The following is a 23,581-nucleotide window of genomic DNA, read 5'->3' as shown; positions in this document are numbered from 1 at the left end:
ATTTATATATATATATATATTAATCCTTCTTAATTCAAATGTATTAAACACCTTTCAGCATATATACATATATAATTAGCATAATAGCATTCTGGCTGCTCCAGACACACTTTTAGATCTCTTACTGTAAAGTTAATCTTGTTCCGCTCTTTTTCACAGAGACATATATGATACCTAGTTTGGTGAAGGAAGCCTCAGGCCTGTACACCATGACCAGCACGCTGTACATGCAGCCGGTTAAAGCCGATGCTAAATCAGTCTTCCACTGCACAGTGGAGTACAGCATGCCAGGCAACCAGATCAAACAGGAGAGCTCTGATGAATTCAATCTCTCATTGCTCTGTGAGTCAGACACACACACACTTACAAAGAAACAGTAACCTATAACGCGCTGCATGCGTCAACTATACACTTCAAACTCCTCATCCTGTGCTCTCCTCCAATCAGATTCGACAGAAAATGTGTACTTCGAAGTGAAGAATCAGGGGCCAATCAAAGAGGGGGATGATGTGGAGATGGAGTGTAAGACTGATGGAAACCCTCAGCCAGAGTTTGAGTTTTCTATAAAGGTGAGAGAGGACATGTATGCTAAGCCACAACCAAATAATCTAGTATATTATTCTCACTCACGTATTTACTCACTCACTTGTAAGGACTCAAGAGTGGAAGGATTGGCAGGCACATTACATATGAAGAGTGTCACTCGAAAAAATTCTGGAACCTATACATGTGAAGCTCTGGACTTTGATGCCTTGTCAGATGTCGAACTTACCAAAACTCTGAGCTTAAACGTGCACTGTAAGTACCAATCCCAAACACTAGAATAAATACAAAAGTGGGCAAGTTACTAAATTATATGCATAAATGATTCTTTGTTAAACTTCAGTCTTCATTACCATCGCTAATTTAGACAAGCTTTACAGAACATCTCATACGAATAAAAAAAAAAAAAAGAGATTTCCAAAAATAATGTGATATCAGTAAAATGTGTTCATGAAGTGGTAAAAAATTATCTGGAATGAATTAAAGAAGTATTAAAATTATGCACTAACTTCATTAAAAACTGTTACTGCAAATCAAAATCTTCTCATTATTTTAATGTTTTTTTTGTGTGTGTTATTTTTGTATTATTTTATACAGTCTACTATTATAGTATTCATTAATATTTTGATTTAGATTTTATTTTCATATTTTTAGTTTTCATTTTAATTTTAGCTTAATTTTTTCAAATTGTTTGAGTGCTTTTCATTTTTTATTATATAATTCCATTTGGTTTTAATTTTATTGAATTATATTTCAATATTATTCTGTTTCTACTAATGTTTCTACAACAACGTTTCAATTCTGTTACTGTGAACACTTAAGTTATCAAGGGTTTAGCTATCAACACAACAGTCACCTCAATCAATTACAGTTTTCTTCAACCATTACAATACAATATCTTTTAACGATAATTTTGGATAAAATAGTGTTTTAATTTCCAAACACTGAAGGTTTGGAGCTCTCCTGATTCTGAAACAGCCCGATATTCTATTAGATTAGAAAAGAGCAAAAGCTTGTCTGAGAAAATGGCAAATGGCAACAGTTGTTAGGGTTGGTCAGTAATGTTTGAGGGTGGGGCTTAGAAAAGGAGTTGTTAAGTTCATTCAAGTTCGTTCAACTGAATTCATTCTTTTGTCACTCTGTCGTCAGATATTGACCCTGTGGTAGTGGCTCCAGAAGGCCCCTTGGTGGTTTCTAAAGGAGATGCTGTGGAGCTTCAGTGTAAGACCAAGGCCTCTGATGCCCACACCCTGCAGTGGAAAAAGGCAAGTATAGATTTCAACAAGCCTCCATCCCCTCTCCGATTGTTCCTAGAGAACCTCCCATTTATCTATATGTTTCTTTCTCTGATGTTCTATTAGTCATAATGATGCTATGTTGTGTCTGCCTTTGGAGGTCCTTTCAGTTTGCTTTTTGTCATTTTGGCAGATAGTGTCAAACTCAAATTTAAACCCCATTTCACCCAAAATGAAGATTCTGTCATAATTTGCTTACCTTCATGTTATTCCAAACCTATAAGACTTTGGTTAATCTTTGAAACACAAATTGAAATCGTTTTAAGGTAACCTGAGATGTTTCTGTCCTCCATTGAAAGTCCAGGTAATCCAAAAAGTTCCTGAAGGTGTCATAAAATTAAGCCATATGACTCAAGAGATTTAATCTAAATCTTATGAAGAGAAACTTGCTTGCTTTACACAAAAGGTCATGTATAAAGCGATCGTATCCCTTCACAAGACTTGGATTAAACTGCTCGATTCAAATGGATTCAATTTACGACACCTGTATGACCTTTTTGGATCTTCTAAATTTTGGATACCTGGATTTTTAATGGAGAGACAAACATGTCTGATTTCATAAAAATAAAAAAATCGTAATTTTTTTTTGAAGAAGAACCAAAGTTTAATGGGCTTGGAACTACATAAAGTTGAGGAAATTTTTTTTTTCATTTTTTTTTTCATATTATATGACTGTACACGTTTTGGCTGATGGAAATAGTGGGTTATACTAGATCTCATCTGAATTCACATTTCATCTCACTGTATACCATAGGACTCACAGATGTTGTCGAACACGGGTGTGTTGACTATCCAGTCAGTGACTTTGGCTAACGCTGGTGTGTATATATGTGTCGGAGCTGTACCTTCAGTGCCGGGTCTCCAAAAACAAGCCAATGTCACCGTTAACGTCAAAGGTACTAAGTGCATACACAGACACATACAGCTTTATTGTGGTTGATCAGTGCAAAGTGTCAATATAAGCTGTCATCAATGTCAACGCATTTAGCTTGCAGCTTGCATTCAAGAGACACTACTATGGGCTGTCAACAGTCGATGCTTGTTATACCAGCTGGTTTCCGTTGGGTGGACATTATGTTCAGATACAGGTAGCAGTTCAAATGTCAGAAGGAAACAGCTTCAGTGAAGTGTGTTTGTTTGAAAGTACTGTTTATGTAACTCGCTGCAAGATTACTGTGAGAATATTCAAATGTTGGTCAGGCCAGTGTCATGGCTGACCAGTCGATCTCAATAGTAAGTAAAACAACTTTCAACATTTCCATATCAAAACTGATATGAAACAACATTTTAAAACATTTAAAGACAAAACTACGAGCTCTTATGTTGTCAAACGATGTTCAAAAGTTTGGCGTCAAAAGTTTGATTCAAAATACAGTAAATACTGTAATATTGTGATATTTACAATTTAAAAATAATAGTTCCCTTTCGTTCAGTCACTACGACGTACGTTAGTGACTAACGAATGGGGGTTTCGCTTAGAAGCCAATCATCTTCATCGTATTCAACAGCGCCCAATGGCAGTGCCAATGCCATGGGCATGCGGAATTTGCATGCGTAACTCCGCCCCACCTCGTGGGTATATAAGGAAGTACGCTGCGAACATCGCATTATGTTTTTGCTTTGGAGCCAAGAGGATCTCTTCACTCCTACAAGCCTGATCTGAGTCATCGACAGCTTTCGAGACGAGCAGCTTTCCTGAGGCGTTGGTGTTACGGCGCGTTCCAGTGATCATCATACTGCCTGCCTGCTGATCTGCGCAGTGGTCCGCTAGACAGCTGGTGTGTGGTCCCTGGGCGCTTCGGCGTTCTCTGCGAGGCTTCCTCTCATAAAAGAGCTTACACGTGACGCGTCCTTTTCAGGATGTCTCGTCCGTGTACTTCTGGGTGTGGTCGGTTGCTTTCCTCTTCTGATGGGCACGAACACTGTCTGATATGTTTGGGCTTTCAGCATGCTCAGACAGCGTTCGCGGATGAGTCATGTTCTCACTGCGGGAACATGACCATCGCAATGTTGCGGTCAAGACTCCATGACCTTCGTACTGAAGTGAGAGTCCCCTCTACCACACCCCGATCTACTGAGTCCCAGAGGCCCAGTACTTCGGCTGGTGGTCAGGGTGACTTGACGGTTACGGTGTGGAACAAAGCCCCGACGCTCATGCCTCGGGCCACACCCCCGTCTTGCACATTGCAACCCGCGAGTGTTCAGATGCAGATCGCGGGGCCGGCTCCGGCCCCCCCGCGCATCTCATTTGGCGCTCCAGAGGAGGATGCGATGTCGATCACCGCATCACAAGGTGGGCTCGAGTCTTCTGGAGATGATGACTCGGCTGTGCTGCCGCCCTCGGGCGTGCCAGCATTGCCCGAGTCAGATCCAGAGCTGACAGCCATGTTGTCTCGGGCAGCCGCGAGTTTAGGGATCGAGTGGAACCCTCCACCCTGTCCCGAACGCTCAAGGCTCGATGATTGGTTTTTGGGGGCTCGCGCTGACACCCGTCAGTCCTTGCCCTCAATACCTTTCTTTCCCGAGCTGCATGAGGAACTCACGCGGTCCTGGAAGTCCCCGTTGTCTTCCCGTGACCGTTCACTGACTTCCTCCGCCTTCTCCGTCCTCGATGGGGCGGCAGCTAAAGGGTACACTGGGGTCCTTCCAGTTGAACGTTCTGTTGCGATGCAACTGTGTCCTCAGAGCGCTTCAACCTGGCGTGGTGATCCTAAGCACCCCTCCAAAGCCTGTCGATTTACATCAACCTTGGTGTCGAAATCGCACAGAGCCGCGGGGCAGGCTGCCGCTTCGCTGCATGCCATGGCGATCCTCCAGGTCTACCAGGCCAGGATCCTCAAGGACATGCACGAGGGTGGAGTTGATCCGGGGCTCTTAAATGAGCTGCGTGCCGCCACCGACCTCGCTCTCCGGGCGACGAAGGTGACCGCACGCTCCCTGGGTCAAGTGATGTCCACAAATGTGGTCCAGGAGCGTCACCTGTGGCTGAACCTGGCCGATATGCGGGACACCGAGCGAACCCGGTTCCTCGATGCCCCCATATCCCAGGCCGGCCTCTTCGGCGGGGCGGTTGAGGACTTCGCCCAACAGTTCTCAATCGCCCAGAAGCAGACTGAGGCTATTAAGCACATACTGCCCCGGCGGCCAGCTGCTGCCTCCACCCCGCCGCCGGCGCAGTCAACTCAGTCTGCTCCACGCCGAGGACGCCCTCCTAAGGCTCCCGCCCCTCCCACCCGGTCCAAGCAGCAGCCTTCACCCGGGCCGGGTCGCGGAGGAAGCCGTAGGAAGGCGTCCAAGTCCCCTCAGGCCGCCCCGCGCCCCGCTAAACGCCAGGCCAAGCGGCGCTCCTGAGACGGACGGCTCAGGGATGGGAAATTCTTTCAAGGAGATGGTAGCAGGACCACTCCTTCCCCCGGTGGAGGGCCGGGGGAGAATCCTTTGTTCAGCTGCTGGCCCCCGGGTCAGCAGCACCCTATGTTGGTCAAAGAAAGAATTAACACTCCCATCCCTGAGCCCACAGAGTCCGGTGATGACGGTGCGCGCCACCCACGGGTCCCGCCACTCGCATCCCACTCTGTCGCCAGCCTCCTGGCAGAGCAGACCCCAGTGGAACGCTGGTCCTTCCCTGGTCTCCTCTGTCAGGACGCAGCTGTCAACCGTGCCCCCGCACCGGGACGCCCCACAGCCTCCCATGTCCGGGCCGGTGACGCTGCATCGCTGCAAGCCCACACCGGGTACGTCTGTACACCGTATGACCCCGCTGGTGCAGTTTCTGGATGTCTGGCTTCAGCTTCCAGGGCTGTCCCGCTGGGTCGAGCGGACCGTCAGGCGCGGCTATGCGATTCAGTTCGCACGGGTTCCTCCCTGCTTCCAGGGAGTCCGTTCCACCATGATCGGGGCCAACGCCCCCGTCATGCGAGCGGAGATTGCCACCCTACTGGCGAAGGGTGCGATCGAACCTGTCCCTCCAGCCGAGATGAATTGCGGGTTTTACAGCCCGTACTTCATTGTACCCAAAAAGACCGGTGGGCTACGGCCAATCCTGGACCTGCGCATCCTGAACCGTTACCTTCACCGGTTTCCCTTCAAGATGTTGACAGCGAAACGCCTTTTCGAATGCGTTCGTCCACACGATTGGTTTGCAGCGATCGACCTGAAGGACGCCTACTTCCATGTCTCCATTTTGCCTCGACACAGACCGTTCCTACGGTTTGCTTTCGAGGGGCGGGCATATCAGTATGCAGTTCTACCATTCGGGCTATCTCTGTCCCCTCGCGTCTTTACGAAGATTGCCGAGGCAGCCCTTGCGCCCCTTCGGCAGCACGGGGTCCGCATCCTGAACTACCTCGACGACTGGCTCATACTGGGTCCCTCTCGAGAGCAGGTTTGCGGACACAGAGATCTGGTGCTCCATCACCTAGCCCGTCTGGGCCTTCGGGTCAACTGGGAGAAGAGCAAACTTTGCCCCGCGCAGAGGATCTCTTTTCTCGGTATGGATATCGACTCGGTCGCCATGTGCGCGCAGCTTTCGAGCGAGCGCGCGCAGTCTCTGCTGACTGCCCTTCGACAAGTCGAGGGCCAGAGTGCGGTTCCACTGAAACATTTTCAGAGGCTCCTGGGGCATATGGCATCTGCAGCCGCGGTAACGCCGCTCGGATTGCTTCATATGAGACCGCTTCAGCACTGGCTACGCGATCGAGTCCCGAGATGGGCATGGCGGTCTGGCACGCTCCGGGTACTAGTGACTCGGGCCTGCTTACAGACACTCACCCCGTGGTCGAACCTCAAGTTTCTACGGACCGGAGTGTCCTTAGAACGAGCTTCCAGGCATGTTGTTGTGACAACAGATGCATCATCCACGGGCTGGGGTGCCATGTGCAATGGACAAGCAGCCGCGGGCTCCTGGACAGAACCCCAGCGCCTTCTGCATGTCAATTGCCTCGAGTTACTGGCTGTACGGTTCGCCCTGCACCGCTTCCGAGCGTTGCTGAAGGGTCAACATGTGCTAGTCAGGACAGACAACACGGCCGTAGTAGCGTACATCAACCACCAGGGCGGTCTACGCTCCCACCGTATGTCTCAACTCGCCCGCCATCTCGTTTTGTGGAGTCAGAAGCGCCTGAGGTCCCTTCGTGCTGTCCACATCCCTGGAGACCTGAACTGTGCAGCCGACGAGCTGTCACGGTTTCAGCCTCTCCCCGGAGAGTGGAGACTCCACCCCCAGACGATCCAGCTGATATGGGAACGGTTCGGCGACGCACAGGTAGATCTGTTTGCCTCCCAGGACTCTTCCCATTGCTCCCTGTATTATTCCCTGACCGAGGGCACCCTCGGCACGGATGCACTGGCGCACAGCTGGCCGTCCGGGCTACGCAAGTATGCGTTTCCCCCAGTGAGCCTTCTTGCACGGGTACTGTGCAAGATCAGGGAGGACAAGGAGCAGGTCGTCTTGGTCGCCCCGCTTTGGCACGGCCAGACCTGGTTCCCAGAACTCTTACTCCTTGCGACAGCCCCTCCCTGGCCTATCCCTCTGAGACCAGACCTTCTGACTCAGAGACGGGGCACCTTTTGGCACCCGCGTCCAGCGTTCTGGAAGCTCCACGTGTGGCTTCTGGACGGGACACGGCAGGTTTGAGTAGCCTTCCACCTGCGGTGGTCGCTACCATCACTTCCGCTAGAGCTGAGTCTACGCGACGTCTCTACGCGTTGAAGTGGAACCTCTTCGTCACATGGTGCTCTTCCCGCCAAGAAGACCCCTGGAAATGCCCGATCGGGTCCGTGCTATCGTTTCTCCAGGAGGGGGTGGAGCGAAGGCTGTCTCCCTCCACCCTGAAAGTGTACGTGGCCGCAATATCTGCCTACCACGATCTCCTGGGAGACAAAAAGGTAAGTCAGCACGACCTGGTCATCAGGTTCCTGAGGGGAGCGAGGAGACTGAATCCTCCTCGCTCTCCTCTCGTTCCCTCTTGGGACCTCTCAGTAGTCTTAAGTGCTCTGCAGAGGCCTCCCTTTGAGCCTTTGCGGTCGGCCGAGATTAAGTTCTTGTCTATGAAGACGGCTCTGCTGACCGCATTGGCCTCGCTTAAGAGGGTCGGGGACCTGCAAGCATTTTCGGTTGACGAAGCGTGCCTTGAGTTCGGGCCGGCTAACTCTCACGTGATCCTGAGACCCCGGCCCGGATATGTGCCCAAGGTTCCTACCACTCCGTTCCGAGATCAGGTGGTGAACCTGCAAGCGCTGCCTTTGGAGGAGGCAGACCCAGCCTTGGCATTGCTCTGTCCAGTACGCGCTCTCCGTGCCTACGTAGACATGACGCAGTGTTTCAGGACCTCAGACCAGCTCTTTGTCTGTTATGGTGGAGAGCGGAAGGGAAGTGCTCTCTCAAAGCAGAGGTTGTCTCACTGGGTGGTGGACACCATTGTTTTGGCTTACCAGCAGCAAGGTCGACCATGTCCCCTTGGTGTGAGGGCACACTCCACCCGGAGTGTGGCCTCCTCTTGGGCTCTAGCGCATGGCGCCTCGCTAACAGACATCTGCAGAGCTGCAGGCTGGGCGACACCCAACCAGGCATGTGATTGGCCAAGGACAAAAAAGCAGGAAAATATACTGAGAGCCCCCATCACAAACCCCCCCCCCCCCCCCCCCCCCCCCGCCGATCAAAATGGTGGCGGATCAATATGGACAGTAAAGCAGGACCCATAACAACTTATTTGAACAAAAAAATACATTTTATTTTATTGCAAGATGTGCAATGTGCAACTTTTTTTGTACAGTATGAAAAATAACAAATTATTTGGTGGATGCATTTTTACCCAACTTTAACAGCTAAATGTGCAGTTAGCACACTGGTTCTCTAATTTTGCTAAAGCAATTGAGTGAGAAAGTGTTTCCCTCAACTTGGAGAGTCTCCAGCAACCAGCTCCATTTGAACCGATTCTTGACCCCCTGTTCGATAGACTTTAATTCAGGGCTGTTCAGTGCTAGCTTGGCCATGAGTCTGTGTATGCTGGAAATCAAAAATAATGGAAAATTTTCATTAGAATGTAAGAATCCATATCAGAAAATATATAATTTTTTACATGTTTGACTATGTACTGTATGTCTATCCGCTCTTCAGAAAGGTTGAAAACTAGAGCAGAGGTGCGCGAGCGCAGAATGGAATAACACTTGCTATAGCTTAGAAAGTTAATACTTTCCATGTCTGCTCTGCCATTAAACATATTGGATCCACAGGGTCACTGGGCTCCTCATGTGAACAGACAGGCACAGAAGTGCTGCGCGATTAAACTAAAACACCAAATAGACTTATGTCCCTCACATTAACCCTTAAATGCATACCTCGGGTCGTTAGTATTTTTTAAAGTTAGACATCCACCTTCTTAGTATTCCTCAATCAATCCATTTTAAACAATATAACAAGAAAAAAATAATAGAATTATAATTGAATGCCTGTTTTTTTCACTAGTTTTTTGTCAAAATGTATAGGATCGCTAACGATCCGAGGTGTGTAGGATTGTACATATATTTTTTTTGCACAATGATAAATGAATCTATAATGATGAAATAGGTGTAATTCACCTTTATTCCACAGGGTGGCGATGTCTGATACACAATGATGAAGTGACGTTTCACTCATAGTTACCTCTGACAGAAAACGAAACAATAATAATTATAATCTGCAAAACTTGAAATGGCTTAGTGATTTACTGCAGAGAGCAAGTGCTGAACACAATCAAATATTAGTATCGCTGTCTCTGATGATGGATGTGGTCAAGAAGCTGTCAGTGAGCAAAATATTGATTTTGAAGACGTTGAAAACGAGTTGGAGAATAAGCGTGAAATCGCGAATATGAGGCAGATGCTGAATGTACTGATATGATGATGGTATTAAACATCTGCTCAAACTGAACCCTTCCAAGCTCCAAAAGGTAACGAAATACGTTTTATTTTATTCTCCTGTAGCTGTTACTCTAACATCAGGAGTTTTATATATTATCGCGAGTCGCGACAGGTAGAGGTCTCTCCATGTTAAATTTAGATCCGGGTCGCTAACGACCCCAATATGTAAGAATATTTGGCGAAACATGCATTTAAGGGTTAAGCTATGGAATGGCTTCAGATGACTTTGTCACCCAAACTGACGTGAAAAAGCGGGGGGCGCCGAAAAGCGCGCTGTTTGCTATAGCTAGTGCTAGCAAATACAAGTAACGTTAGCTGCTAAGTTAATGTTAAATGCAGCTTAAACATCCTGCCATAGTGGAAAATCAATCAAAATCGATCATCTAATCAATCGACAACAAAGTAAAATTAGTAACTTATAGGTTATATATAGACACAAGCAATAATACATACCCAGATCATCCGATCCGGCGATGTTCTTGTCACGATACAGTCCTTGTTGCGCATCCCGCGATTGTGGTTCCGTCCCGGGTTACATGGTGACGGCTGTGAGATGACGGCCAATCCCCCCCCCCCCTTTTTTTTTTTTTTTTACAGATCTGCATGATTCACGTAGGTCACATTTTCAGGTCGGAAAATCCGGAATTCCGGATTAATCCGGAAAAATCACATCCCTGCCAACACATTCGCCAGATTCTACAATCTCCGAGTGGAGCCAGTGTCCGACTTTGTACTCGCCCCCCCGAGGGGCCGGTAATGGACCACGCTCAGGTGTCTTCGCTTGCTCGCCATTCCACTCCCATGACTGGATACGTGCGATATTTTCCTCAGGTGAGCTCCCCGAGAGCCCTGAGCTCCTCCAGCACTGTCGACGCCGACATCAGTTCAGTCTGCCCTTTCGAGCCCAGACCCTCATGTCCGGCCAGGTGCTCCGTGTGCATGGTTCCCCTCTGGCGACCCCCACACGAGTATTCCCACCGTAAGCCTCCTCAGTGAGCAGGTGTCTTTCCCTTGGCAAGTCCCTGCCACCCCTAGGGTTAAAAATCCACCTTCGGCTGGTACCCTAGAGATCTTCCATATGCAACCCTCAGCGGGTCATATGTGTATTCTCTAAGTCCTCCCTACGGTAGGCACCTTGGCATTCCCTCACTGGGATATGCTTCCCAGTGTACCTTGGTAATCCTGTGATAAGTGGGAGTCCTAGGGCCTTAAGTGGCGGGATCTCACACTTACGCAGGGCACTGGATGACAGCTGAGTGGCGCTGTTTTACAGGTTCCCCCATTCGTTAGTCACTAATGTACGTCGTAGTGACTGAACGAAAGGGAACGTCCGGTTACGTATGTAACCCTCGTTCCCTGAGGAGGGAACGGAGACGTACGTTTCCTTAGCCACGTCAGCTGTGCTGCCTGGAACGCGAGGAGTTCAGTCTTGGCTCCTGCAGCAGTAACATAATGCGATGTTCGCAGCGTACTTCCTTATATACCCACGAGGTGGGGCGGAGTTACGCATGCAAATTCCGCATGCCCATGGCATTGGCACTGCCATTGGGCGCTGTTGAATACGATGAAGATGATTGGCTTCTAAGCGAAACCCCCATTCGTTAGTCACTAACGTACGTCTCCGTTCCCTCCTCAGGGAACGAGGGTTACATACGTAACCGGACGTTTCTATATTAATATATTTTAAAATGTAATGTATTCCTCTGATGGCAAAACTGAATTTTCAGCATAATTTTCAGCATCATACAGTCTTCAGTGTCACATGATCCTTCAGAAATCATTCTAATTTGCTGGTTTGGTCCTCAAGAAACATTTATGATTATCAATGTTGAAAACAGTTATGCTGATTAATATTTTGTTAAAAAAAAAATTCTGGATTCTTTGATGAACAGAAAGTTTAAAAAACAGCTTTTATTTGAAATATAAATCTTTTGTAACATTATAAATGTCTTTATGATTCACTTTTAAATAATTTCTTTATAAAGCCCCAAACTTTTTAACGGCAGTGTGTATGTTTCTGTAGAAGTCACCTATAATCCTGAAGTCTCTGTTATTATGGAAATGGGAACAGATGTTTAGACTTCTTACGTGTTTAGACATCACAATTACGATATGATGTGCACTTAAGTGATTTTGAGTCATTTTTCTTAATTTCATATTTATCAAAGTCTTTTTCTCCCAAAAAAGCATTTTTACCTCTAATTCTCCGTAATGAAGAGGAAAGGATGCACATTAGGTGAATAATTGATGCTGATCTACGTGTTTTATCATTTTTATGCAGCCAGCCTGCCACGGAGGATGATGAGAAATGTTTGTCTCCTCATAAACCAGCTAAATGATTCGGGTTTATGCTTAAAACTAAATGGCACTGTCAACATTCACATTTACAGCTAATTATGATCCATAACAATTTGCTTCAGCTATACAAATTTAATTTATACACCCCGAACTCAGGGTGTGAAAAAGTAACATATTTCCCAGACGTTAATTGAGCCGCTCATGTGTGTACTTGTAAATACATTTATTCTGATAATAATTTCTGAATGCAGATAGTGAGTCCAAGCTAGCTTAGCTAGATAAAATGGGATGTTTTTGCAGTAGAGCTGCTTTAGAAGAAGAAACTGCATCAAAAGAACAAAGAAAACTCATCTGTTTTCTAATCCTCCTAGACTTTTTGCTCAGATCAGTTTAATTTGGTTCAAGGCAACTTCCTGAAATGCCCGTGGGTTGAAAATGAATGGGATATATATTTCCATGTGAGCAGTTGCTGTTGATCTAATTCCTAATAAAACTCTAACAAGAGTTGTTAAACACTTTGTCGTCCTGAAGTATGTGACATATACAGTAACACCAGGCAGTGTGTCATTTATCTGTGGAACCAGGAAAACTTTCATTCTCTAGCTGATTTCCTGGTTTTGTTCCTTATGCCTTCATGGTATTTAGAGGATAGTTCACAACTTCCTGGTTTCCATAAAGGATGGTGAGGAATTTAAAGTGAGGTCCATAAAATTTCCACTGGTACTGAGCACATGGAATATGATGTCACGACTATTGCATAGGATGGAGCTGTTTTCAGAGCCATGGATAGTGCCTAGTGTCATGGATAATAGCCCTAGTGTCAGAGTCTATTCCAGCACAGAAATTGACTCTAGTTGTCGACTCCGTTGCTGCGTCTGAAATCGTTCACTCATGCATAAGAGAGCTGAAGCTGTCGCAGAAACAACATCACAGTCTTATCCTACATGTACAATAAAAATTCTGTTGCCAGCTTTGTGGCTTCTTCGGTTTTATATAATTTGGTTTGTCATGGTATCCTAATTCGTGTTAATTAAAAAAAAAAACTTTAATAAATGTACATTATTGTATGTATTTAGACTAGATATGATTTTTTAATATAATCTTGAAATATCCTGTCCTAACAGCTTTTTTTTTGCGCTATTGCAAGAGAAGACAACGCATTTATCGCCCTCACCCGAACATTTGGATGAATTAGATTCATTCATTGAAGAATACATTACCTTCGCTCTCGTTTTTTCAATGCTGAAAAAATATTTGACCAAGGCTTTTTCTCGCGACTTTTACCCCTTGGTAGTATTGGCAACTTCTGGGAAAGGCATCATTTCAAGGTAATGTCAACTCTAAACTGGACTCATTTGGCCAGTCGCGCTAAAAGTGTGTTGTTTGAATAAAGGTAGTTTTAGGCTTTGTGTCGGAAAATTAGAATAGCCTACATTATAATGACGTAAATCTTGTATTCTGATATTTAAAGTAAAGGAAATTGATTCAGGAGTCAGGAATCGGAGTCGACTGCCATGGACTAAATCCTCAAAAAAAAGCAGATGTCAAATTTGTTAAGATGATCTGGTGTGGTAGGTTTAATTTAATGCCTCTTAAGGGCTGACAATTATATCAAGGAATTTACCATTCAAAGACAGGCTAAAAGCAAATGAAATCAAAGATTGGTGGCTTATAATAAACACTTGCTTTTGTTTTGAAGGTGAACCTGAGATTGAAGCTTCAGTGAATGAGTTTGTTGCTAAGGAGGGAGAGATGGTCACTCTCAGCTGCTCTGCTCTTGGCTATCCTGCTCCACAGTTCAGCTGGAGCCCTTCTGGCAAACAGGTGCGTGTGTGTGCTCAAAAAAATTGATTGTTTTGAGCTTGATCTTTACATCATTGAAAACAGTATTCATTGTATTTTTTTATGTTATTCATCTGTCTGTTTGTCTGGGTGTAGTCAGTGACAGTAATGGGGAACAAGGTGATCAGCAGGGTCACTCTTGAGGCCACAGCCGCAGTTCTGAAGGGTGGTGTGGTTTGTGAAGCAAGCAATGAGCATGGAAACGTCAACAGGACCTTCAAGGTGTCCACCAAATCAGGTAAGTGCTTCCTACTCATACAAACTGAGGCAATGTTAAGATTGGAATGCACTGGGTAAATATCAGACAGAAACTTCCAGTTTTATCTAGTTTGGTTGGCCTATATATAAACCAGCAGCAGGTCAGCAGGGTTGCACAAATAGAACCCCAGCTTGATATGCTGTATACTGCCTAAGGTCGCATGACCTTATTTTTGTATGGTTAATTCAGCCTGTAGCAACCAGATATATCAGTTGCATACTGTTATTATGAATGATTATCCCATTTTGTGTAAGATGTTTTGGAAATCTGCTCAAATAATTAGTTGAGAAGGTCTTAAAAAACATGGTTCATTAAGTTAATTTAATACACTGAAAACCGAAGGTAAAGTGCCCAGTGGATTGTGGGATATCGTATCTTATGCATGCAGTGTGCTCTGGCTGTATACTGCACTTTTTGGAAATCATCCTGAACTGATATATAATTTTTAGAGGGTGGGATTATGGGCAAATAGTTCAACATCACTATGTAAAAATACTATATTCATGAATATTAACTAGCTTGCACTGATGTTGCTTGGTCTAATCTCAAGTCATGTTACCTAATGAGCCAATCAATTCACCTCGATAGTATGTATAAAAGTATAATCTGCGCAAATGTGCTTGAGTTGCATGGCCTTGTAGACACTTCAGAATCATGTCCATTTTATGCACTACTGATCAAAAGTTTGAAGACTATAAGAATATTTTTTTTACATTTTCGCAATAAATATCTTATTATGCCCACAAGGCAGCATTTATTTGATCAAAAATACTGTAAAACAGAAATATTGTGAAATATTATTACAATTTAAGCTGTTTTCTGAATGTTAATATTATTTCTTAGCCTGACGTCGTCATACTCAATTGTAGTCAGAATATGAGTCTGATACTGCTCCGTTGGGCTGTGATTATGGGGCGTGTTTTAACCGAACCAGGAAAGACCTCAATTGGATAGACCTACAACCAATCAGAGCAACGGAGCGACGCATAACGTTAATTGTCAAATGTCAACAGAACTCAACTGCACTGTGTTGCCAAGTCCGCGGGTTGAAGCAACCCCAATTATGTGACATACAGACCCAGGAATGCGATTTTTAGCTGCCAGTCCTGCCAAAATAACATATTTTACCTCCCAAATGTCCTTTTTCCCGGAAAGCTATTGGGCTTGTTTTTGGCTAGTTTTGAGGAACGTTAGCAATTGGGCGGGTTTTGTTGTAAAAACTTGGCAACCCTGTACCTGCACGCACGCACGCTGGAATAAGTAGCCTAACGTTAGAAGAAAAAGATGAGTGTAAACGATCTTTGCCTGTGTTGTAAAAAAAGAATTTAAGGATACACAGAGTACTTACCAACGCGATCATCATTTCTGAGAGAAATAGTAAAGGTGAATGTATATACGAACAAGTTCTCCGTTTAGGATTAGAACAAACTCAACCCAAGCGCCTTTGATGACGTGGATGATTACTTTAATGTTGATCATCTGTCCATCATCGTCTAAAGCCCGCCCTGACAATTTCATTGGTCCGAACAGTTTCTGTTCGGGCATAATTACTTCTCTATGGATCAAGTCCAGACCGAACTGCCCAAGTAAAAATGTTGTGGGCGGGGCTAAGTTCGGCTGGCATCCAGGCTAATTATTTCTGTGATGGCAAAGCTGAATTTTTAGCATCATTACTCCAGTCTTCAGTGTCACATGATCCTTCAGAAATCATTCTAATATGCTGATTTGATGCTCAAGAGAGATTGCATATTAAAATCTATGTTGAAAACATTTGTGCTGCTTAATATTTTAGCGAGAATCGTGATTTATTTTTCAGGATTTTGTCCCCCCTTTTTTAGCATAGCATATATGTGACCCTGGACCCTATTATTAGTAATATGCCTTGCTAAGGACTTCATTTGGACAACTTTAAAGGCGATTTTTCCCTCAGATTCCAGATTTTCAAATAGTTGTATCTCGGCCAAATATCGTCATATCCTTAACAAACCATACATCAATGGAAAGCTTATTTATTAAGCTGGCTTGGAAGAGCCAACTTACTGAAATCCTAAACTTCTAACTTCTTAAACTTCTTCTTCTTCTTCTTCTTCTTCTTCTTCTTCTTCTTCTTCTTCTTCTTCTTCTTCTTCTTCTTCTTCTTCTTCTTCTTCTCTTCTTCTTCTTCTTCTTCTATCTATCTATCTATCTATCTATCTATCTATCTATCTATCTATCTATCTATCTATCTATCTATCTATCTATCTATCTATCTATCTATCTATCTATCTATCTATCTATCTATCTATCTATCTATCTACCTATCTATCTATCTATCTATCTATCACAAATCACCTTCAACACTTCCTAGCCACGCCCTAGCAACCATTATCAAGCACCCTAGCAACCCAAATCCACAGAGGGATAGCTTCACATCTGAATGTCATAGAGGCATGGGGGTTGGTTTATATCATTCATACTGACAAGCAGCCTTTGGAGTATCATCATTGGATGCTACCAAGCCACTCCATAGCAACCAAACAGAGTACCCTAGCAACCATTTAGCAAGACCTATATCTCTGCATCAGAACATCATAGAGACATGGGGGCTGGGTCTTTTGGCTCATGCTAGCAAACTGGACTTTCAATATGTTACACATGCTAACAGTGAATAGCTACATGCTAATAGCAATTAACTTAGGGTTAGAACATGACAAAAACAAATCAAAATGTGTGCTAACATCATGCTAACAATATGGTAATCATGTTAGCATCTAGCTAGCATCATGCTAATTGTGTTAACATTATGCTAGCTTGATGCTCATCATGTTAACTTTTGGTTAAAAACATACTAGCAACATGCTAATCATGTTAGCATAATGCTAACAACATGCTAATTGTGTTAGCATCATGCTAGCAAACATGCTAATTGTGTTAGCATTCTGCTAGAAACATGCTAATTGTGTTACCATTATGCTATCAACATGCTAATTGTGTTAGCAAACATGTTATTCATGTTAGCTAATAATGCTAACATCATGCTAATCATGCAACCAGCCTGAGTACCCTAGCAACCACATAGAAAGACCTTAGCAACCACACAGAGTACCCTAGCAACCGCATGGCAACCACCAGAGAAACCATCCCAAGTACCTTAGCAACCGCATAGCAACCACCCTAGCAACCACATACACCCCAAGTACCTTAGCAACCACATAGCAAACACCTTAGCAACCACCCTGAGTACCCTAGCAACCACATAGCAACCATCTGAGTACCCAAGCAACCGCATAGCAGGTCTAAACTACTAAATAAAACTATTTCAAACTTTAAACTTTTCAAACTATTTCAAACTTTAAACTTCAAACTATTTCAAACTTTAAACTTCAAACTATTTCTACCTTTAAACTTTTCAAACTTTTTCAAACTTTCTGGTCCGGTTTTTCCAAGCCAACTTAAAGTTTGTCTCGACAAACTTTTTAATCTAGTTCAACATTATGACCCTTATGACTGGTTTTGTGGTCCAGGGTCACATATTTGAAATAGAAATCTAGAAATGATCCCAAACTATTTGTTGTATTTACAAAATTTTTACATCACAAATCCAGAATGATTCTCTAGAGTCTAGACCTTTGAAATTTCAACAATTTAACTTTAATATACAATTTGAAATAACAAATGGTGTTCTCTAAACCTCATTCTTTTATTTCTTCTGTGCAGATGTAGACAAAGTCACCGATGCCAATGCCACTAACCGAGGTAGACACTTGTCCCAGCTCTCTCTGCTCCTCCTCTCCCTCTCAGGACTCTTTCTTGTACATACTCCGTGATCTAACTCTTCAGCTCTTTACACTGTATATTATGTATTGTTACCAAACACTGTGTATATTGTATATTGTATTACGTATGTGATCTTTGTATGATGTCTGTCCTCTATTTTGTTGATGCTGCACCTTTAACTTTTCCCTAATTTGGGACAATAAAGGATTCTGTTCTATTTTACCTTCATCTCTTTCCTTCCTCTCTGTGTCTGGGGTGTTTGTCTCTAAATACCGATGTCCTTTCCTTCCATTCTTGGGCGTGCTGTCAAATGTTTAGCTTGTGTGGTCACTTTAGAGTGTGTGTGTGTTCGTCTTCATCTCATCAATGGGCCTCGTTATGTGTGTGTATGTGAGTTAATGCTGGATTGTTTTTTTTTAACGTGTGCTGTTCAATGGGACTCAATTTTCTCTTTCCCATAATGCTGCTCGAAGGAAACCCCGTGTTTAAAACAGGTCTGTATAACCCCTGCTGATTTTCTGTGTTTGCGTGTGAATAAAACGGTGTGTGTATGTATGCGATTGTCTGTTTGCTTAGCTGTGAGATTTTGTATGTGTGTGTTTGTATATCATTTCTCAATCTGTGACCTTATTTATCACAGATTACTTTATGGGTCTCACATTTACTGTCGACAAAAGAACAATTGCTTATTGTTCTGGTTTACTTCCTCCCCACCCTCCTCAACACACCCGTTCCCCCTCTGTGTCCCCCTTTCTTTTCCTTTTCCACCCAAAAGTATTACTTTTTCACACTCACCAATAACCATCAACTTCTCACCAACTCTCTTCTCGTTCACTCTTCTCAGCGGAGAAACAGCAGGGGGGCTCGAGTGCGGTTGTGATCGCCGTGGTGGTGTGCGTTCTGCTGCTTCTCTTAATGGTGGCTCTGCTCTTCTTCCTCAGTAAGAAGGGCAAGCTGAGCTGTGGGAAAAAAGACAAGAAGGATGTGTAAGTAAACCATGATAACCAACATTTGCAAACCACATGTCCACATATTCATTCTCTTGTCTTCTTTATGTGTCCTTCCTCCTTGCAGGGCATCTGGGGACGTGAAAGGTGGTATTGTGGTTGAGATGAAGTCCAATGAGAAAGAAGAGGCTGGTCTGTTAAACAAACCTCATGCAGAACAGGTGAGGGGTCAAAGACTAAATTTAGCACAGTGGTTCTGGTTTTGATTCAGAACTGATATATCATATCACACACACACACACACACACACACACACACACACACACACACACACACACACACACACACACACACACACACACACACACACACACACACACACACACACACACACACACACACACACACACACACACACACACACACACACACACACACACACACACACACACACACACACACACACACACACACACACACACACACACACACACACGGTGTCCGTGTTATTGTGTTATTTTTAATATTATTCTGTTAAAGTATTATTGTTTTGAATAATCTTTTAAAATTATTTATATTTTCAGTTTTCATTTTAAAATGAGATTAGGTTTAAAAAATTAGGTACTTTTGTCTTTTTTTTTATATATTTCTATATACCTCAATTTATTTTATTTTCACTTAGTTGCCGAGGTTCAGTTAGTTGCCAACATTTCTAAATTACTTTAACAAAAACCTAAATCGAATATTAATATTTTATTTCAGCTTTGTCAATTAATAATAAATATAATTTTAAAATGTTTAATAGTTTTAATTGACTATAACAGTTTAAATATATTAATATTAGCCTGAACTGCATAGCATGGATTTCTTTTTTAAATAATTTGACTTATAATTCACTGCATCAGTGTCACCTTTAAGAATTGTATTATTTTAGGCAGCTTGATGGCCTGTACCAACAGCGTGCATTCATTAACAACCTTTCCTCTTTCACAGTGTTAAAACAAAGAAGATCAGAGACAAATAAGAACAAGATCTCCAGAGACATAGAAGATGACGTGGTGGAATTAGGAGTGCTCTGATTGGAGGAGAAGAGAGAAGATGGAGGACAGGGAAGATGAATTCATTTTGGCTGTACAGTTTTTTTGTTTTTTAAGCGGAGGGGGGGGGGGGGGGGGGAGGTTCAGTTTAGAAGTGGGAGGGGCAATAAATGTAAATCTGGCATTATTTTGATAAGGGTGCCTACTGTGTCCTGATTGTGTAATCAAGCCAATCTTTGTCCAATCAAAATGACTGGGCAGTACAACTCTATGGAAAAAAGTGTGACTTAATGCAGCTCAGTGTTTATCTACCCAAAACAAGTCAGATAAGTCACTGTGGACACTGGATGTTGCTCTTCATACTGTGCTGCACCCTGGTTATGTTGAATAGTTCATGTTGTTGAATAGTGCAGTACAGCCTCTTTTTGCATTACACACTGCACTCACTTACTGTGTACATTTTTTTATTGTGAACTGCACACATGCCATTATCCCGAGTGGTAGACCCTACAGACTACTATACATTTTGGTCATGATCTGCATGGAGCACATATAGATGTGGTGAAATGATCAAACTCTGTTTTTCATATCATAGTCAAACTTTTGTGTTTTTGCCCATATTTTAGACCATGTCCAAAATTACACACTATAATATCCTAAAACCAAAAGCCTGTGGTGAGGCAAAGAAAGAAAGTGTGTGAGAATCCTTCTCAAACCATATATCTGAATGCACAGACACATTTAGCTCAAGTCTGAGAGTTGTGGAAGTGGTTCAGAACTACACAACTAACTCAATAATCTCATTTCCTCTGTACCGCACTGTATTTCACTCGACAGCTCGGACATGTTCAAAGACTTTAACCTAACCTTGTAATTATTAAACATGGGTTAGTAATGGGACAGGTCAGGCCTATCTTCTAGGTTTTTGTTTTTTTAAATGGTTCCTCACAGGCGTTAAGCATTCATTAGTTTATATATTCTCACCTTAACATCTCTTTTTGAATAATTAAAGTGCTTAAAAGCGATTGGAAAATATCTACTTAATGAGCACATATCTAAATGCACATGCTGTCTGAATATACTTTTCTTTTTTCTTGTACCAATGCTATTAATATCACTAGGTTGGCATTATTTATATATTTAGAGAAACATATCAAATTAAACACCTTCAGCCTTTTTTTTTTAACTTAAAAGTTGTTGCTCTGTGTTGAGTTCTGTCATCATTTACTCACCATCATGTCTTTCCAAACCTAATGTCTTTCTTCTGTGGAACACAAAAGAAGATATTTTTAAGACGTTTTTGTCCATAATTAAAGTTAATGGAGTCCAAACAATGCTGGATCACACAGATTTTCATTATATGGACAAAAAAAAAAAAAACTTAATCTATAGGTTTTCAATTACATGAAGTAAGTAGATGGTGTTAATTTTCATTGTTGGGTGAAGTATACCTTTAAATTCTGAGAGTCAGTAACAGTTGAGGGACACGGTCAGAATTTTCCCACTGTTGTTACAGAGTGATGATCTTTTTTGTTATTTATCAATATTGATACTCATTGCAGCTTTCATTTTTTTAAAACCAAAATATGAACATGGGGTGTAAAAATGATTTCTTTAAGCTCGTATGTGATGTTCCAGGGTTTTGTGTTTTGCATATATATGTATTTTGTATCTTTCTCAGTAATAATAGCACACTGTTGTTCAGATGGCACAGCTGGAACATTCTAGAATCACTATGTTGTTGGAACACCCTGTCATTTTTTCCCCAGGACCTAATGTTAAACAAAGGCATGAGCCTTGTTATTTGCTTCAAATAACAGATTTACAATATTCTGTTCTTTGAGCCAGGTCCTCTGCATGTCAGAGCAACACCTAGGGATAGTTTTTTTTTGAACATTTACACAATTTCTCAATATGACCATAGATTGAGCACATACATACTGTGCATTTCTGTACCAACAAAACAGTGATTCTAGACTTTCTAAGTAGCAGGTTAAGTACAATTGAATGAGGTTAAAGTGGACTGAGGAGAAATTACATTGGTAGAGGGTGGAAAAGGGTTTTGTTTGGATATAACAAACATACTTTTTTTTACCTACTGAGTCTTTGAGTTGAGTGTTAATGAATCAATATGTATTAATTGTCTATTAGACACATGGAACATGAGCTAATACATCTCTGAACATCTCAAACACTGGAAAAAGTATGATGGCCAGTTTGTAAAGGCCTCTATCTCAGACTCCTCGTGGAATATATTTTACTTTTTATCTTAATGCTATTTTTCACATTTAATGTTATCATTTTGCAAAATGTAGTCATATTTTCTGTCAATGCAATGTGTGATTTAGAATTATGGTAAATTTTTGCATACCAAGATATTTGAACACCAATTTTTTAGAATATTGTGAAAGAAAAAAAAGCTTTTCTTAAAGAGGGTAAAGGTTTCATGTCTTAACTACTGAATGATTTTGCAAATTTCGCCAGTATTGCAAGAAAGAAGAACACTGTTTTGAATAAGATGTCATACTTTATGGATGTCTGCAATTGCTTATGCCCTCTCGGTCTACTGTATATTTTGTGGTACGCATTTGTGAACTTTGTAGCTTGTCTTCTTCTGATTGGAACTGTGTAGAGTTTATACTGCCAAAAAAAACAACAACAACAAATCCCAAACTGTCTCATGTTTTGTGTCCAAAAAGTTCTAAAATTGTTGTAACCCTGAAGTAACATAATGGCTGAATCAGTTGAATATGTTAAACATTGTTTCTCATCTTAACATTCATCTCGAGTTTCCCTTTGTTCCCTTGGTTTCAGTATTTGTTCCTTACGTCTAATGATAGTTCAGATTGAACAGGCTTTAATCTTTTGTAACCGTCAGGTAAGTATATCATGTATGATCTTGTTAATCTTTAAATGATAATGCGAAACCCCCTCAAGGGATTTCTACATGTAAAGACACCTTGGAGGACATAAACACGCTTCCGTAATTGAATGATATTTAACTATGATCATTGCATTATGTAATCTGATAGGCGTGGGGTTTGGTTATTTCATCTTTGTGAGAATAAATGATTTAGTGAAATGCAGCTATAGGAGCCTTGCTGAGGATTGTGTTCACACTTGCAATTGAGTGTGGAGCGACACGATTAGAACGCTGCTTATCCTGCATATCACATCCTTAACGCGTTTAGCGCTAAAAGACAGATTTTCTTTTTAATTTGTGAATATGACATTTCAATTGTAGAAAAAAACATGAAAGTCACCAACTGTAGTAATGACAAGCTGACTGATACATTTTAGGCTTGTCACTTTAAGTATGGTTACATTAATAGAATTTCGCTGGCAAAAAAAGTAATTTGCCTATTGTCAAGAGTCCTACTCACAGAATTCGGTGTCAAATTCAGCAGCATTCTAACGGTCAACGTGGCCAACTTTAGTTTAACCCATTGCGAAAACTGCATTGGGAAATATTTCTTACTCGTGCGAAATTCACAATAAAGATAAATTGTTTGATTTCACCCATGAAAATGGGCAGAACAACGGTAAATGTGACAGGACCTTGAGCAGTCAGAATGTCTAGGTTACTAATGCAACCCCTGTTCCCTGAAGGAGGGAACAGAGACGTTATGTCAGAACTGAACTGACGAATTGGGATCTCGTCTGAGAGCCCAATCACCTTTGAGTGGTAACAGAACAAGCCAATGG

General features: G+C 42.5%; 1 protein-coding gene across 1 annotated transcript in view; it reads left to right on the top strand.

The window, feature by feature from the left end:
* bcam (basal cell adhesion molecule (Lutheran blood group)) overlaps nucleotides 1-22,650 on the top strand; it is a 68,797-nt gene extending 46,147 nt beyond the window's left edge. The window contains exons 6-16 of the mRNA XM_079837091.1: nucleotides 160-342; nucleotides 448-569; nucleotides 654-798; nucleotides 1,693-1,808; nucleotides 2,593-2,734; nucleotides 13,735-13,859; nucleotides 13,974-14,115; nucleotides 17,833-17,871; nucleotides 18,737-18,878; nucleotides 18,967-19,060; nucleotides 19,833-22,650. Coding sequence (XP_079693217.1) covers nucleotides 160-342; nucleotides 448-569; nucleotides 654-798; nucleotides 1,693-1,808; nucleotides 2,593-2,734; nucleotides 13,735-13,859; nucleotides 13,974-14,115; nucleotides 17,833-17,871; nucleotides 18,737-18,878; nucleotides 18,967-19,060; nucleotides 19,833-19,838 — 1,256 coding nt within the window. The 3' untranslated portion in view covers nucleotides 19,839-22,650. The remainder of the gene's footprint in view (nucleotides 1-159; nucleotides 343-447; nucleotides 570-653; nucleotides 799-1,692; nucleotides 1,809-2,592; nucleotides 2,735-13,734; nucleotides 13,860-13,973; nucleotides 14,116-17,832; nucleotides 17,872-18,736; nucleotides 18,879-18,966; nucleotides 19,061-19,832) is intronic.
* The last annotated feature ends 931 nt before the right edge of the window (nucleotides 22,651-23,581 follow it).

Source organism: Gobio gobio, assembly GCF_949357685.1.
Source record: "Gobio gobio genome assembly, chromosome: 15".
NCBI classification, from domain to species: domain Eukaryota; kingdom Metazoa; phylum Chordata; class Actinopteri; order Cypriniformes; family Gobionidae; genus Gobio; species Gobio gobio.
Note: the sequence above shows the minus strand (reverse complement) of the source record. Positions and strands in the feature narration are given on the sequence as shown.